The sequence below is a fragment of the Anarhichas minor genome, unplaced genomic scaffold (assembly GCF_050575085.1).
Source record: "Anarhichas minor isolate MPS153535 unplaced genomic scaffold, ASM5057508v1 ptg000010l, whole genome shotgun sequence".
NCBI lineage: Eukaryota > Metazoa > Chordata > Actinopteri > Perciformes > Anarhichadidae > Anarhichas > Anarhichas minor.
In genome coordinates this window covers 7875959-7891702 of record NW_027466456.1, presented here as the reverse complement: position 1 = coordinate 7891702, position 15744 = coordinate 7875959, and the positions used below count along the sequence as shown (strand labels likewise).

At 45.6% G+C, this 15744-nt stretch overlaps 1 protein-coding gene across 1 annotated transcript; it reads left to right on the top strand.

The window, feature by feature from the left end:
• Positions 1-440: 440 nt before the first annotated feature.
• On the top strand, positions 441-4086 carry enc3 (ectodermal-neural cortex 3). Its single transcript, XM_076088608.1, has 3 exons — positions 441-659; positions 2200-3234; positions 3326-4086. The coding sequence occupies exons 2-3, from the start codon at positions 2212-2214 to the stop codon at positions 4070-4072; spliced, it is 1770 nt and encodes a 589-aa protein (XP_075944723.1). The 5' UTR covers positions 441-659; positions 2200-2211; the 3' UTR covers positions 4073-4086.
• Positions 4087-15744: the final 11658 nt, after the last annotated feature.

Below are 15744 nucleotides of genomic sequence, written 5' to 3'. Positions count from 1 at the left end.
CTGTATTTTCAGTATTCATATCCGATGGAAATACTATAAGAATACTCTCAGTAGACAGATTCCTTTATTATATTATTTATACTTATTTCGTGTATGTCGTGTCTTGATGTTGTTGAAAGATACTGTGCAAATGCATGTGCTTTGGTAGTAGAGGCAAACGTAGAGCTTCTCCCTGAGTACTTGTGAGTCAAAGTGAGAAACATAGCAGGTAGGTGAAACACACTGGCAGGTGTTTCTTGTGTTCTTTAAGGCAACGCTATTCTGCAATAATGCTGTGCATTGACCCTGAAGTTGGATGGAGAATAAAGACGCCTCAGCCCATTGGACAATGTGAGGAGGAGTAGGAGGAGCCAGGCTGAACACCACGGCGGCTCTGCGCTTTCTCTCCGCTTTGCTCGTTGCTCTCCTGCAGGCTGCGTGGCTTCCCGAGAACAATCCTAAACTGCGAACTTTTTAACGTTGTCTATTGGCGTGTTTACACTCGAAAGCTTGCGACGCAGACAAATGGCTCAACCGTTCCCGAACCCTTTAGGATACGATACAGTTTTAAACTCGGAATGCGGGTTTGTCTAAATTGTGCCACAACTTCAAACTAATCAGCGACGGGACAAGTTTGAACCGAGATAAAGGAATCCCGGATCAGCTTTGCGCCCATCAAGGTAAGCATCAGACGGCTCATTTTCCCTAAAGCATCGATCACCAACAAACAGTGCGTCTTTGATATGTCTGCAACTTCCGACATGCGAGTAGTTTAGTCACAGTGTGTAGCGTCGGCTCCTTTGATGTTGGCTGATTGTAGCAGCCTGGCTGTTTGCAGGCGAACTCGGGAGGAAAGTTGAGCGCATGCTGAAGCGCTGACCGCAGTTTCACATTTACTGCACAAAACGAATTGGATTTCACGCTGAGTCCCTCCGCGGAAGTCCACAGTTCCCCTTTCAGTGGGAGTGAATAGCCGACTTAAATGTATCTGCTGTGAAACAATAGAGGCTTCAAAGCGGAAGATATTTATTTGGTCGTTTTCAAGTTATGTCTTGAAAAAAGACTTTATTAACCTACTGTTCCATAATTATTACAAAGTGGTTATTATACAATTATATTAATTAGAGATAAAACTCCTGGCATGCAATTAAATTAATTTCTTAAACTCAGCATAAACTTGATGTCATGGCTGCAGGCCTGTCTGAATCCACCTTCATCTGTTGCACTGCGGTTGCATAATTTCATCCTCAAGGAGCTGGACTCTGGACAACGAGCAAAGCGGAGAGAAAGCGCAGAGCCGCCGTGGTGTTCAGCCTGGCTCCTCCTACTCCTCCTCACATTGTCCAATGGGCTGAGGCGTCTTTATTCTCCATCCAACTTCAGGGTCAATGCACAGCATTATTGCAGAATAGCGTTGCCTTAAAGAACACAAGAAACACCTGCCAGTGTGTTTCACCTACCTGCTATGTTTCTCACTTTGACTCACAAGTACTCAGGGAGAAGTACTCAGGGAGTCCAGCTCCTTGTCTGAATCCACCTTCATCTGTTGCACTGCGGTTGCATAATTTCATCCTCAAGGAGCTGGACTGAGGTGTCACATCTTATGTGGGCTTGGAAGCTTCGGCACCATCTGATGTGTGAAACAGCTGGAGAATAGAACAAGCTGGAAGGAATTGATTGGCTCTCCCTTTTGTTTGGAGGTGACTCACCAACCTGACATGTTTATATGGGTGGAAGATGTGCTGTGATCTAGGGCAACACGTCCAGGTGTCGTTTCTTTGACTATCATAAATTATAGAAGGAAGGTTAATTTAAAAGCCAGTTAATGTGGCTAATTTGTTTGAGAATTGAGTGTTGACACTGCTGTGGGTCTGACAGTGTACATATCTGTGTACACACACTGAATTTGTGTGGGAGTGCTCCTTATCTGATTTTCTTTCATACTTGAAGGCTGAAGTTTATTTCCGTACCGCGCACTGATATGAGTATTTTATTTCTGAACAACCCATTCACCCGCTGTTGGCACAGTGAGTTTTGTTTGATCATAGAATGGGGGGGGGAGTGTTTATGGTAGTGTTCACATCAAAAGGAGGGCGCAAGACCTGATAAAATCTCTTCTTCCTGTCCAACTGTTAGAAACGTTTGAATTAAACAAACATTAAAGGAATGGATGTTGACACTTGTACTTATATTTTTTTCCTACTCTATTTCCTCCTCCAGGTCCAAGTCAAGATGTCTGTCAGTAACCACGAAAACAGAAAGTCTCGCTCTAGTTCCGGCTCCATGAATATCCAACTCTTCCACAAGACGACCCACGCCGACAGCCTGTTGACGCAGCTCAACCTGTTACGCAAACGAAAAGTCTTCACAGATGTCGTCCTAAAGGCCGGAAGCCGCTCCTTCCCTTGCCACCGGGCCGTCCTGGCCTCCTGTAGCCGATACTTTGAGGCCATGTTCAGCGGCGGGCTCAGGGAGAGTCGCGACGCCGAAGTCAACTTCCACGACTCCCTCCATCCAGAGGTGCTGGAGCTCTTGCTCGACTACGCCTACTCGGCCCGAATCATCATCAATGAGGAAAATGCGGAGTCGCTCCTGGAAGCCGGCGACATGCTTCAGTTTCACGACATCAGGGACGCTGCGGCAGAGTTTCTGGAGAAGAACCTCGACCAGTCAAACTGCCTGGGGATGATGCTGCTGTCAGACGCCCATCAGTGCCAGAGACTGTACGAGCTGTCGTGGAGGATGTGCCTGGCAGACTTTGCTACCCTCTTCAGGACTGAGGACTTCCTCAGCCTGCCCAGAGACAAAGTCCAGGAGCTGATCCTCAGCGAGGAACTGGAGGTGGAGGACGAGAGCCTGGTGTACGAGGCTGTTATCGACTGGGTCAAGGCCGACATGGAGCACAGGCACAGCGAGCTGCCCGAGCTGCTGCGTTGTGTCCGTCTGGCGCTGCTCCCTGAAACATACCTGCTGAAGAACGTTGCTTCAGAGGAGCTGGTGATGTGCCATAAGGTGGGACGGGAGATCGTCGAAGACGCGGTACGGTGCAAAATGAGGATCCTCCAGAATGACGGTATTGTAACGGGCTTCTGCGCCAGGCCGAGGAAAGTCAGCCAGGCCCTGCTGCTGCTGGGAGGACAGACCTTCATGTGTGATAAAGTCTACATGATCGACAACAAGACTAAGGAGATCACCCCCAAGACAGACATCCCTAGCCCCAGGAAAGAATGCAGCGCATGTGCTATTGGTTGCAAGGTATGTATATGATCTATGCTTGATTACGTGCGTTTTAATGTAATGCTGTGTGGAAGTACACAAAAATATGACTTCTCTCCATGTGTCTCAGGTTTATGTTACCGGTGGACGTGGCTCTGAAAACGGGGCCTCCAAAGATGTCTGGGTCTACGACACGTTACACGACGAGTGGTCCAAAGCTTCACCTATGCTGGTAGCCAGGTTCGGACACGGGTCGGCGGAGCTCGACCACATGCTGTACGTTGTGGGAGGACACACTTCTCTTGCAGGATCGTTCCCCGCATCCCCGTCTGTGTCCCTCAAACAGGTGGAACAGTACGACCCTCAGACCAATAAATGGACGCTGGTGGCTCCGCTCAGAGAGGGGGTGAGCAACGCTGCCGTCGTCGGTGCCAAAAACAAACTCTTTGCCTTCGGGGGCACCAGCGTGAACAGAGACAAATACCCCAAGGTGCAGTGCTTTGACCCTTGCCAGAACCGGTGGTCTGTGCCGGCCGCCTGTCCGCAGCTGTGGCGCTACACGGCAGCGGCCGTGGTTGGCAACCATGTCGTGGTGATCGGTGGCGACACCGAATTCTCTGCCAGCTCCGCTTACCGGTTCAACAGCGAGACGTACCAGTGGTCAAAGTTTGGCGACGTGACGGCCAAGCGGATCAGCTGTCACGCGGTGGCGTCAGGAAACAGGCTGTATGTGGTTGGGGGTTACTTTGGGGCTCAGAGGTGTAAAACACTCGACTGTTACGATCCCTCGTCGGACTCTTGGGACAGCGTGACCAGTGTGCCCTACTCACTCATTCCCACCGCCTTCGTCAGCACATGGAAGTACCTCTCAGCATAGAGAGGAACGCACTCTTTGAGGTGAGTAATTGTAGTTTCCTTAAACTGACACAAACAAACACAATGTCAATTATACGTGCTATTCATAGTGTCCCTTTTACTGTCGGATGATAAAGTGGAACTCAGTTTGTGGAAGCAAAACTATCTTCAGATAATTCCCACAACATGCTTACGCAACGGAGGTAAATGTCAGTTTGAACTGGACCAGGCCGGTTTAAAAGCCCTTCGCTGTTTTCAGGGTTGCCAGTGGTTACAGTTACACATTATCTAGCTGCTGCGACGGCTGGGTGTTGGATAAACACGGTGCAGTCCTGGTTTGGAGAGCAGAAGGAATGTCAGCAGTGCTGGTAATTACAGAGCGCGAGCTGCAGCACAAGACCTCTGTCACTGACGGGAGCGGGGTGGAGAGGCAGGGATCAGGTCCGTGCCTAGTGGGGCGAGCAGGAGTCGGTACCTGAACAGCTGTAACTTATAAAAGGTGATGAGACACGTGGTGTTTGACATATGGAGGGCTAAGAGCCAGAGGAGCACAAGGAGCATTCGCTGAGCTTTAGATACATACCGTATGTGTGATACACCACTCTTTTACATCATTGAAAAACCTCAAATAAATAATAGTTTTCCCCCAAAAGTCCATTGAACACATAGCGATACAAGCCTACCTTTTTTTCCTACATTATTCATATAGCACCTTTCTCAAAGTGCTTTAAAGGACAAAAAGGAAGTAGCACATGTGCTGACAGACGCCAGGGCAATCTGCTCTGCTTAAAAGTAATAAAGAAAACTCTGAGGAATTCAGGAGGGGCTAGTGGAGATAAGAAGGAAAGGATACATCTCAAGGTTATACAAATATGATTGACTCAGATGTAACGTACCACATCAGTGAAGAATCGCTCGGCCTCATCTGCCTGAAGGGATGACAGGTGGCAGTTTTCACAGCTTCGTGTGAGATAAGAGATGATGCATTTTTCCCCGAGGTGTTTTTTTTTTAGTTTTTCATACAGGGTGAGAATGGAGGGATGGAGGGGCCGGCAGATGAAACGAGAAGAGGCTGTGCAGTGATCTTATTTTAGCACTGTTGCAATCAATGAAAAACGGCCCATTGCTGCAGTAGTCATTGGGTTTGCTTTTTACTACCCAGACTATGGGGTTTTGTGGTTTTATTTTTATTGGAGGCTTTATTACGCTGACTACATTCACAGAGCTTTTAAGGTATTATTTTGTACTATAGGTTCAATTGTTTGATGCAGCCCATTTGTCATAAAGCTCCCGTTTGTCATCAAAGCAACACTATGCACTGTTTACATTTATTCACTTTTTTTTTTTTTTTTTTGCAGAAGGTTGATACCATCCTTTCATTTGTCTGTTCAATAGAAGGCGGTTTGCCAGTAAGCTGGACTGGAAACAGGGGGAGCTGTTAGACTGTCTCTGTCCGAATGAAACAAAATCCACCAGCCTAGTTGTTGTTTTCAGTCTTTCAGTACGCATATGTACTAATATGATATACCAGACTGGTAAAGCATTTATTTCAATGCCTCCTCAACAGTTGAAGGTTAAGTTTAAAGTCTTTCTAGTTGTCAAGAAAGAGATTCTGTCCTTGACGTAGATAGGAATGCTGAAGTAAATAGTGTGCACAGTGAGGCGGATTGCTCCTTTTCTGTGTCTAAAGTTTGGATATATCATACTCTTCTATACTGCGAAGTACGGGAAGTGACTCTGAACAAGCTCCTTTTATGCTGCCAAGAACTTTTGAAAGTAAAGCTGAGCGGAAGCAGAGAGCTTATGTGTGACTTGTGTCTACAGTAAACAGCTGGATATGATGGAGCTGGGGGCTAAGCCTTATGAGGCTGCTGGTATGGACCGCTAGCCAAGGTTTTTTTGGCCGGGATGGAGACAGACAGGCTGGCTATGAAAGATCAAGGCACAGCATCTTTATGAACTCTTGCAGTTACGGTAGCTACCATCCCGCTGCCGGCTGCCTCTCTGTTTTAATTACAGCAGACATGGAAAAAGCTCAGATTTCCAGCCTGTGAAGACGGCGTCCTACCCTGACGCTGGTCCACTCCCTCTCACCCGAGACACGGGGGGCTTGTGAGGAGAAGTGAAGTGGAAAAAAAAATGTAGGGAGCAACAAAGTGACACAGAGCAGGACGCATACACACAAACACACACGTATAGAAAGAGGAAGTGGAGAGCGAGTAAGACCAGGAGGAGTAAAGCTATATTTTGCACCATTTGGCAGCCGAGACTAACGCCTGCCTAAAAATACTTTGCACCCGAGGTTGTCAACTTTCAGCCGGGTCAGAGAGAAAAATGATTGTGTCTATGCGTGCAAGTGTGTGTGTTTGTGTATGTGTGTTCTTTTCATGTTTACAATGGGACCCAAAAACCACCAGTCAGCTGTTCAAGTATTCACTAGTCGTATTGTGAGTTTTTACACAGTTGTGAAACCACTGGTTTTCCACTCGTAGTACTCTGTCTCTCACACACACACACACACACACACACACACACACACACACACACACATTGCTGGCATTGCCCGTCCTTTAAAAAGCCAGCCATCCTCACTCTAATTTGGGAGGAATGAAGGCGTGGCCTGCATTGCCATTAGTAAAGATTTGTTAATGTTGCCTTGTGGTCGAGGCCGTGCAGTTGTCCTGGCCGTTTGCGTGGCCTGGATCGGATTACCAGCGTTTTTGTCACCACGCTCTGCTGTAGTGTGTGGCCCTGTGCATTTCCACCAGATGTGAGTAACCACAGACTCCAGGGCCAAGCCAGAACCCACTGTTGATGGAAAAGTATGTGTAAATGTTAAAGCATTATGGTTCGTGTTTGTTATGGTCCAGGCAGGAGAAGTAAGCAACCCTTAAAGGCTAAAAACAAGAAGACCTGAATACAGTTTTAGTGTAAACGTTACAGTTACCTGTGAGGCTTTATTGGTATATTCAGCGCGTGTTTTGGAAAAAGTAAACAGAGTACCGTCATAGTGTAATCTGGTCAGTTGTTGGTACCAGACTACAGCCAGACGGGATGTAACCAGAGCTCCCCGCACAACGTTCAGGACGATCTCTCTCTCTTTCTCCTTTAAACCACTGAACCATAACGACCCCAGACATGACTGTTATCTACACTTGAACCTTTGTTTTCCTAGCCCCCCCCCCCCCCCCCCCCTCCTCATCACCCCTCTCTCCGCTCCTAAAAATCATAGACATAAGTAGCATTCTCTTTTTAACGGCTTCCAGCGCCTTATGAGGTGGGCACGGCTCTGTGTGATGGGGTACACCTGGAGAGGTCAGGGGCCACCGAGGGAGTCCTTGGCGGGCTCTCTGCTTCCCCAGACAGCTGCTGTAAAATGGAAAGGTCACGATGGGATCAGGGAGGAGGAGTGCAGAGGCCCCAGTCACTCAATACTAATGTTTTATTAATGCCTTGCTGTGAGGGCCACCAGGAACACAAGCTGAATGAGGCTTTTATTGTGGCATCTGTGTACAACAACGACCCCCCCCCTTCTCTCAGAGACACACACATCCACAGTCAGAGTCAGCACGTGCACACACACTTTGTCTTCAGTCTCTTGAGTAATCAATCTGCCACATTACAGCCCTCGGCGTGGCTGCTTAAATTAGCATAAACCTAATGGGGTTTTTATTGGTCTTTTCTCCATGCTGCGAGTAACAAAAAGGAAAAGGGGAAAAGATGCTTAAAATGGCTGAATAATCACCCAGACTAATTTGATTACGCCCTTAAAAAGAGGCGAGCTGTCATACAGTTACAGGGGCCTCTTCAGTAATCCAGCTGGGATGGGACGCAGTGTGTCTGCCTGGTAATTAATCTGAATTACGTAATATTTGCTGAAGTATTACTGAAGTGGCGCGTATTCAGTCACAGAGACGCTCTTTGTTCTAAGTCTTGAACTAGAGTTCCTGCAAGGATTCATCAAGACTTAATACACTTTGCAGCCGTACCAGGATACTTGTGTCTCTGAGCTCACCCCGGAGTCCTTTATCCGTCCCTGGAAGCAATGCAAACTCATGTAAATGAAGTCCCTGTGATTCATACGTTAGTCAATACAGTGCAATTCTTTGTGGTCATTAGTAAACATGGCACAGTCCCTGTGGACACAAGGGACAAATAACGAAAAAGGACTCAGCTTTGGTGTGGTGCATGGTGGGTAATTGGGCCCCTGGAAGATGCAGATGGAGCCCAAGATGCAGTAAAGCTAAAGCTAATGGAGATGAATGTCAGTGATGGGTGTGCATTTGATAAATTCATAAGTGTGTGTGTGTGTGTGTGTGTGTGTGTGTGTGTGTGTGTGTGTGTGTGTGTGTGTGTGTGTGTGTGTGTGTGTGTGCGCGCGCGCTGTCAACCAGACAGTGTGTCGTTTATGAGTCATAGAAAAGCTTGAGATTTGGTTATTGTTTTCTTTTGTCAAACTCAATCTGGCATCAGTCCCATGTGGAGGAGAAAGATAAGTGATGGGAGCAGACAGACTGAGTCAGGTTTAACCTCAGAGTGCCACATCCAATCACTTCATATAGTTCCAGCCCATCTGTTTGGTTCGCTGAAGGGCGCGTGGACTCCCCGCGTCCCTCACAGCATCACACTGTGGTTACTGCAGTGGACCGGACCAAAGACACACACGGGGTGGGGTGGGGGGGGGGGGGGGGGGGGCATCTGGGTACTTTCTGGGTTACGGTTATTAACCCGGCCACCTGTTGGCACTCCAGACATCTTGCTCCCTGTTGGCAGAAGGAAGTCAGATCTGTGAAGGTCAATTGTTGCTCAGCGGGAGTTTGAAAGCACAAAGTTTGCATGCAAGTCAGGACGAGCTTGTCCACATAAACGACTGTGGTTTGAAATGTGGGTAAACGGTGAACTGTGTGGCCGCTGAAGCTCAGTGTTGAGTAGAATCAACCTTGACGTGACAGGTAATAATAACGCGACTGTGAGGCAGTCTGGAGCTCACTGCTGGTGACAGCGGGACCCTTGTTGTGAGCGGCGGAGGGAGCTGAAGTTTGATGATGCGAGACGGGGATGGTGTTTTTTGATGAATGTACTGATGAGGACAGACACATAACCTTTGTGGGTCACAGTGTATCTCTATGGAATACAGTCTTGTTCAGTAATGCAGAAGAAATCCAAGTAAAATCCAATAGTGTTTTTGATCTGTATGATATTTACTTTTCTATCCTGTGCGTTGGTCTGCGGGTGTCTCGAGCATGAATGCAGCAAGGGAGAGCCCACTCTCTCTGCAGTAGGTAGAAATAGAGGACTTAATATAAAGCTGCAACTTTCATGAAACGGTGATATTGCCGTAGTTGGAGCGTTGAGCAGAGCGGCGGAGTATTTAGGATTCTGAGTCATGCTCTTCGTCATCTGAGATTAGAACACCAGCAGCAGCAGAACTTAAGAAGTGCATGCAGTGACCCACGCCCATGTACACAGCGAGAGAGCAGCAATAGAAACTTCCATCAGGCCTGCAGTCGCATGTGATGCAGTAAGTGCTGCTACTGCGGCTTTACTTTGATCAGGAAGGGTGAGCTGAGTTTGTATTGCAGCAAATGTGCTGTTACGGGCTGGTTTCAGATCTGGGTATCGAAAAAAATCACAACTTGTCATTTTTATACAGTTATATCGGAATTCATGCAACTTTTACGTCACTCTGGATCAATCGCTCAGCCAATACAATCCCGCTCATACGCGCTTTTGCAAGTGTAGTTAGAAGAAGCTTTTAACATCCTCAAATTTTGAATGAGATGTGTTTCAGTGAAGTCATTCACGTCAAGATGCTATCAATACTGGCTCCGACTCTGCATCCACACACACCTCCGTACAAAAGTAGCAGCCATTGCCATTTGCTGCACAAAAAGCCATCATTCAAAATGTCTGTCTCCTCGTGCTCGTCCTTGTTGTCTTCTGCTCAGAAATTCACTGGCCTCCACTGCACATCAACGTATTAATGAAACCGTAAACTGACTGACGGACTGACTCCAGTGGCCTCCATGTTAACTTCCGTACTATATCACGTTCACGTGTATTGTTTTTTGCGCGTGCGGGTCAATTCAGGACCTTGAGTAATAAATCCGAATTGAGCACCAAGGCCTGTTAAATAAACTTTTTTTGTTTGCATTTTTGTTATCTAAAACGTGAATTTTAGCATTCAGGTTTATCACAAAATGTAGTTGTTTTTTTTAGTGGTAATGTTCAGAAAGTTCAAATGTAGTTTTGCTTCTTACTCTAAAGCTTGTTTGAAGCTGTGATTCCAGTGGTGCCGTTCTCTGGCTGCGTCCCACTGTTGTGCTTCAGGCGATGTATTCACAACAGTAACAGATGCGTATGGATCAGTTGAGGCTTCAGTAGTATCAGCCGGCTTTGTCAGCCATGGAAATGAGAACTCATTAGGTTATCTAAACAAGCCCCCAGCAGAGCACGCCTGTAACTGCCTTCCTCCTAGAATAGAGAGCACGAAGCCTTCATCTGCTCCGGCAGACCTGACTTATTATCACAAATGTGCAAATTGGAGGTTTACATTTCTCTCCAACCCCGACATATTATCCAGTGCAACATTCCCTCATAACAGCAGGGGAGGAAGATTAGATACTGAAACATCTGAGGTTGCAAAGAAAGGCCATCGAATTCTCAAAGTTGTATTTTAGGTCGTCTATAATGTAGTAAAAATTGTGCTTCACCATAAGAAAGCCTCTTACAGTATGAATTATGTCCAGATGAGCAGATGTTTTTGGAATCTGTGTGTAGTCCAGAGAAGCTTATCCTTACAGCGTGGTGTCTCCTCCACGGCCACCCTCAGATATTTATTACCTAGCGACATAAATGGCATGAGCAGCTTAATCCCACATGCTAAGAGGACTTTAGTTAAATAACGCCCCGTCCTGAGGCATTATTAACGCCATGTGGGTAAGCCTGATAAAATGGCATGGTGATAAGCTGATGTGTAGTGCGGAGGACCCGACGTCCCTGCATTCCTGTCCGCTCCCTGAGAATGTCCAGGCCGCCCCTCGTGTCGTATGGTCGGTCCTCATACAGCAGCGTTCACAGGACCTGAACATTAATCTCCCTCTTGTCTCTTTCCCCAGATAAGCAGCGGTGTCTGGTATGCAGGCGTGTTTCTCGCTTCACTGTCTGAACGGAGGAAGAGGAAGAGTCTGTGTAGTCCTGAGGCTGCGGCTCCATCCAGCCTGATTCACATTCATCGTCAGCTGCAGAGAAGCGAAGGCCCGAGTCCTAGAGACGGCCCAGAGACTGGAAGTCTGCGGCCTCTTTCCACCTGATCTGTTTACTCGTTCTTCTTGTGTAACTTTCCCATGTAGCCACTAGCCGTGAGCTGGACTCGTTGCCATGTTTACTAAAGGGAGCTCACAACCTCTATCTTAACATGCGAAGCACAGCCGGGAAGCAGAGCGATAGTATAGATGTGTGCTCTGGGATTTTTCCTCCTCCTGGGGAGAATCTGCTGCGGTGACTGTATGGGCCCTGCACTGCTCAACTGACTCACGGCATCATTTAATATGTGTATCATCTCGCCAGTAGATTACCACTTTAACAGACTAAGGACTTATTAGAGTCTCTCACTGACTTGTGGTTTTACAGTGAACTGAAAGAGAAAGTCAGATGGTCCTTTGTTGTGGTTTCTCTCCCCTCCAGTCACTCGGCGATTACTCAGGTGTAATTTATTTGGACTGCTGATGGACAGAATTAGACCTTTGCTCTGCCAGGCGTATGGAGAAGGAGAGAAGACATTTGGGGAAGTGTATGATTTTTGTGCACAGAAACGATCTTCCTGTCTTTATTTTTACCCTTTGGACTCGGGCTTCCCTCAATTTTGGTAAGCTAAACTTGTATCATCCTCCTCGACTTAAAATACATGCTCGCAAGAGAAGATACTTTTTCTGTTTCAAGATGTTATTTCAAACTATGATTTTGTCATGTTTTTGTGTATATTGTGTCTCAGGGTTTTGTTTTGTTTGGCCTGTATTTGTTCGAGCTACGGTAACTTCTAACTCTGTTTTTTTGTGAATGTATTATTTTGTGAGAAACGGTTTTACAGAAATCTCTTATTTTAGAATACGTTCTTACATTGTTTTGTCAAGTGTAAATGTATGATTACGTTTAATAGCGGTGGTCGTATGTATACATGTATATATATTGCCAAAACCTGAACCATTCTGGATTTAAATAACGAAAGCTAAGTGTGTCCAAAGTAGTTAAATACTTTCTAGCTATGATATAATGTTTTCATTTTATTTTTCCGGATCTTTAATGGAAGTCTTTTGTGTTTATAGTTTGTATATTTGTAGAAGCCTTTGATTTGCACATTTTGTACAACGGAAACTCTTAATGGTCTTAATTTTGTATCTTTGTCTTAACCCAGCTGGGGTAGTGTGAATAATCAGTGTTTTTGTAGCAAGTTATCAAGTTGAACGATCTTCATTTGCTCTGTGTGCAAGTCTGCAGTTTTCCAATATATCAAATACACTTGATATATTAAGCTATTACTGATAAACCATCTATTACTCCATATACAGCTCACCCCTCATCAATAAATATCTTGTTAGAAAACTATTTTCCGTTGTTTGTCCTCTTGTTTTCCAAGGAATGATGGGAATTCAGCAGGTGTGCCACTAAATCAGCGCGGGCAGCCATATAATCACACAGGTACTCTTAACGTGCCTGGAATAGTTCCCAAACGCAGGTTAAGGAGCGGTTTTGGTATTTACCAGGAACACCCGTCTCCTTCCGCCTGTCTGTGTGCGCACTTAAGATCCAGCGAGATGAACAGTCCATTCCCTGTCTCTCTTCATAATCCCCCCCCCCCGCCCCGTCGTAGCGATATCACACATTCTAGTTATGTGGTATGTGAAGAGCAAGCCTCTGCTGCCCTGGCACTCACATGCAGAGGTGGAAGAAGTACTCAGATCTTGTAGTGTAAGTAGCAATACTACAATGTAGAAATACTCATACAAGTAAAAGTCATGCATTCACATTTTTGCTTTGAATACTGCCAATCATTATCGGAGTATTATTTAGTGATGCATTCATGTGTACATCCCTTAAATGTTGAAGCTGGTAAAGATGAGGCTCATTTGAATAACTTTGTATATTGCTGGGTAGCTTGTGAATAGAGTAGAAGTATATACTCAAGCAAAATACAAGTACCTCAAAATTGCACTTAAGAACAGTACTTCAGTAAATGTATTTTGTTACTCCCCCACCCCCCCGCTCGCGTGTATGATGTGCGCACACATTGAAAAATGTGCGTGAGTCAGGTGATGTTCGTCCATATCCCTCATTCTGCAGCGGCCAGGTTGACGTGAGAAAGCGGTGCAGTCCAGACTGGGCGTTAGGTGGGAAGAAGTCTGGTTGGCACATTTTTGCAGACTGGCAGGGAGGAGAACCAGAGAGGAATGTACCCACATTCAGGTTCAGGGAGGTGGCTCTGAATGTGCTGCCTGCAGGCTTGAAGTTTGAAGATGTTTGTGACGTCTGAGCTACTGAGCTGTGGTGTTTAAACAATCCTCCTCCACTTCCAAATGAGACATCTCTACTTGTGGTTCACGTACACTTTCAAAGTCTTCCTCTATTTGTTTCAAAGTAAAGGGTTGTCAGAGCATCTGTCCTTTTAGAAGACCTGGCAACAGATGATAGAAACACCAGTTGGAGACAACTTTAAATCTCTGAGGAAGTGGGTATAGTTGAATTAATGTTTTACAAATCAATAGAGAATATGTGGATATAAATCCTAAATGATCACAAAAATAACCCGTGGCATGAGCTTTCTGAAGGACTAGCTCTAATCACCTCTCACGTGAACGGAGGCCCTACACATTTCATAAATCTGTTTAAGTCTTCAGTTTGAGTGAAGTTTTTACTGTTTTTGGAAGCTTAAATTCTGAGCTTTCTTTTTTTTGTCAATTAAGTTAAATTGTCCCATACCACAAGGACTCTAAAGTACTGCTATTAATGGTAGTGTAATGATGTTAATATGGTTAAAAACTTGGTTCTGTCAACACTTAGACTTGTTTTTGAGAATATGTTTCATTGCTGTTCGTGTGGAAATCAATTTTTCATTGTCCCTCAGCTCTTCCTTTCGTCTTCCTCCATTTCCACGTGCCATGTGCTTCAGACAGTCAGAGGGAAATGAACTGCTGGAGAGAGACACGAGGGAAACAGCCTATACCGAATGTTTTGCAAGTTGTTTACAAGTTGTGCTCTGAGTGATTTGATTATCAAATGAACATTTCCAGATATTTGGATCTCTGTAAAATCATGTCCTAAATATTTAAAGATGGAAAGCAATGATCTAAATGTCTACAAATTTGATGAGCAGAAATTATTCCTCTAAAAAGGCTCTACACTGCATGCATATACACTATACATTACATGATTTGTGTAACAAATTACATAATATCTTTAGGGGATGCCCTACAACAAACACTTGAGTGACATAATGCAACGCCATTGTTAAATCCTTTCAAAACCAACTGAAAAACTTCAAAGGCTGCTGTTAATTGGATGTAAAAAAGAGGCTGATCCAAAAAGTCCCCTTCTGGATTTTAAAAATACAATGCAGACGTACATAAAAAGATGAAACAGCGCTCGCTGAAAAGATGACCTGGCACTGGACAGCAGGATGAGCAGGCCGGTCAAAAGCTCCTTTTGTCATGCAAAATGTGCTAAACGGGCAATTTCAAACAGATCTTGCCGACAACACAATTAAACCACGGCGAATCAATAGACATTTGAAAGTCGACTGGAGACAAAAGAACCTCAGAGTCCGCCAAAAAAAAAAAAAGGGGGCGGGAGGAGAAGAAAGAGGACACAAAAAATATATGGTATGTCTTTGCATGTGTGTGTTTGGTTTGTGTGTGCATATGAATTCACGCTTAATTTGCATGTGTGTTTTTGGGGATGTTTGTACGTGTGTGTGTGTGTGTGTGTGTGCGTGAGGTGGGCAAGAGAGAGGGGAAGAGCAGTTACGGCTTCTTGTTAAGCCATAAGAAAGGGGGCAGCGCGGTGGAACCGACAGGGACATTGCACCACCCAAATATCGGTTGGTGTGTGTGTGTGTGTGTGTGTGTCTGCTGGCCTGAGACCCCCAGCTGGGGCCTCCGTCTGCACTGGATGGAGACAAAGCCGCCTTGATGTGGCCAGAATCGACCTTCTCTCACCTTCCCCAGGGGGCCTGGAAAATGCCCCTGCAGGCCATTTCAGGAAACCCCACAATCAATGGGCAGATCAATAATGTCTGATCTGACAGATCTGCAAAAACTGCCTTTACTTCACAATATCTAGAGAAGTACAGCCGACTGAATCGTTCTATGTTTGTTAACTGTAGCTACATGCACAGAGCATATTTTGCTTTCAGGTTGTTATTAAGAGATCATTTGGTAAGATTATAACCACCGGGTAGGAGTATGAGCAATAAAATGTGTGAGTATCTGTGGCTGTAGATAGACATGGAGTGTGTATAGTGTGTATAGTTCATGCCTATGTCTGCATGTGTGTGTGTGTGCGTGTGTGTGTTTGAAATTAAAATACCACCAGAAGCCACATCTTAAAAGCTGTGGACTGTCGGAGGAGACTCATTTCTTCACAGTTACATAAGTGTCCCTCGCAGCAAATCTCTGTAAGTAAACATCACTCTTCCTCTCC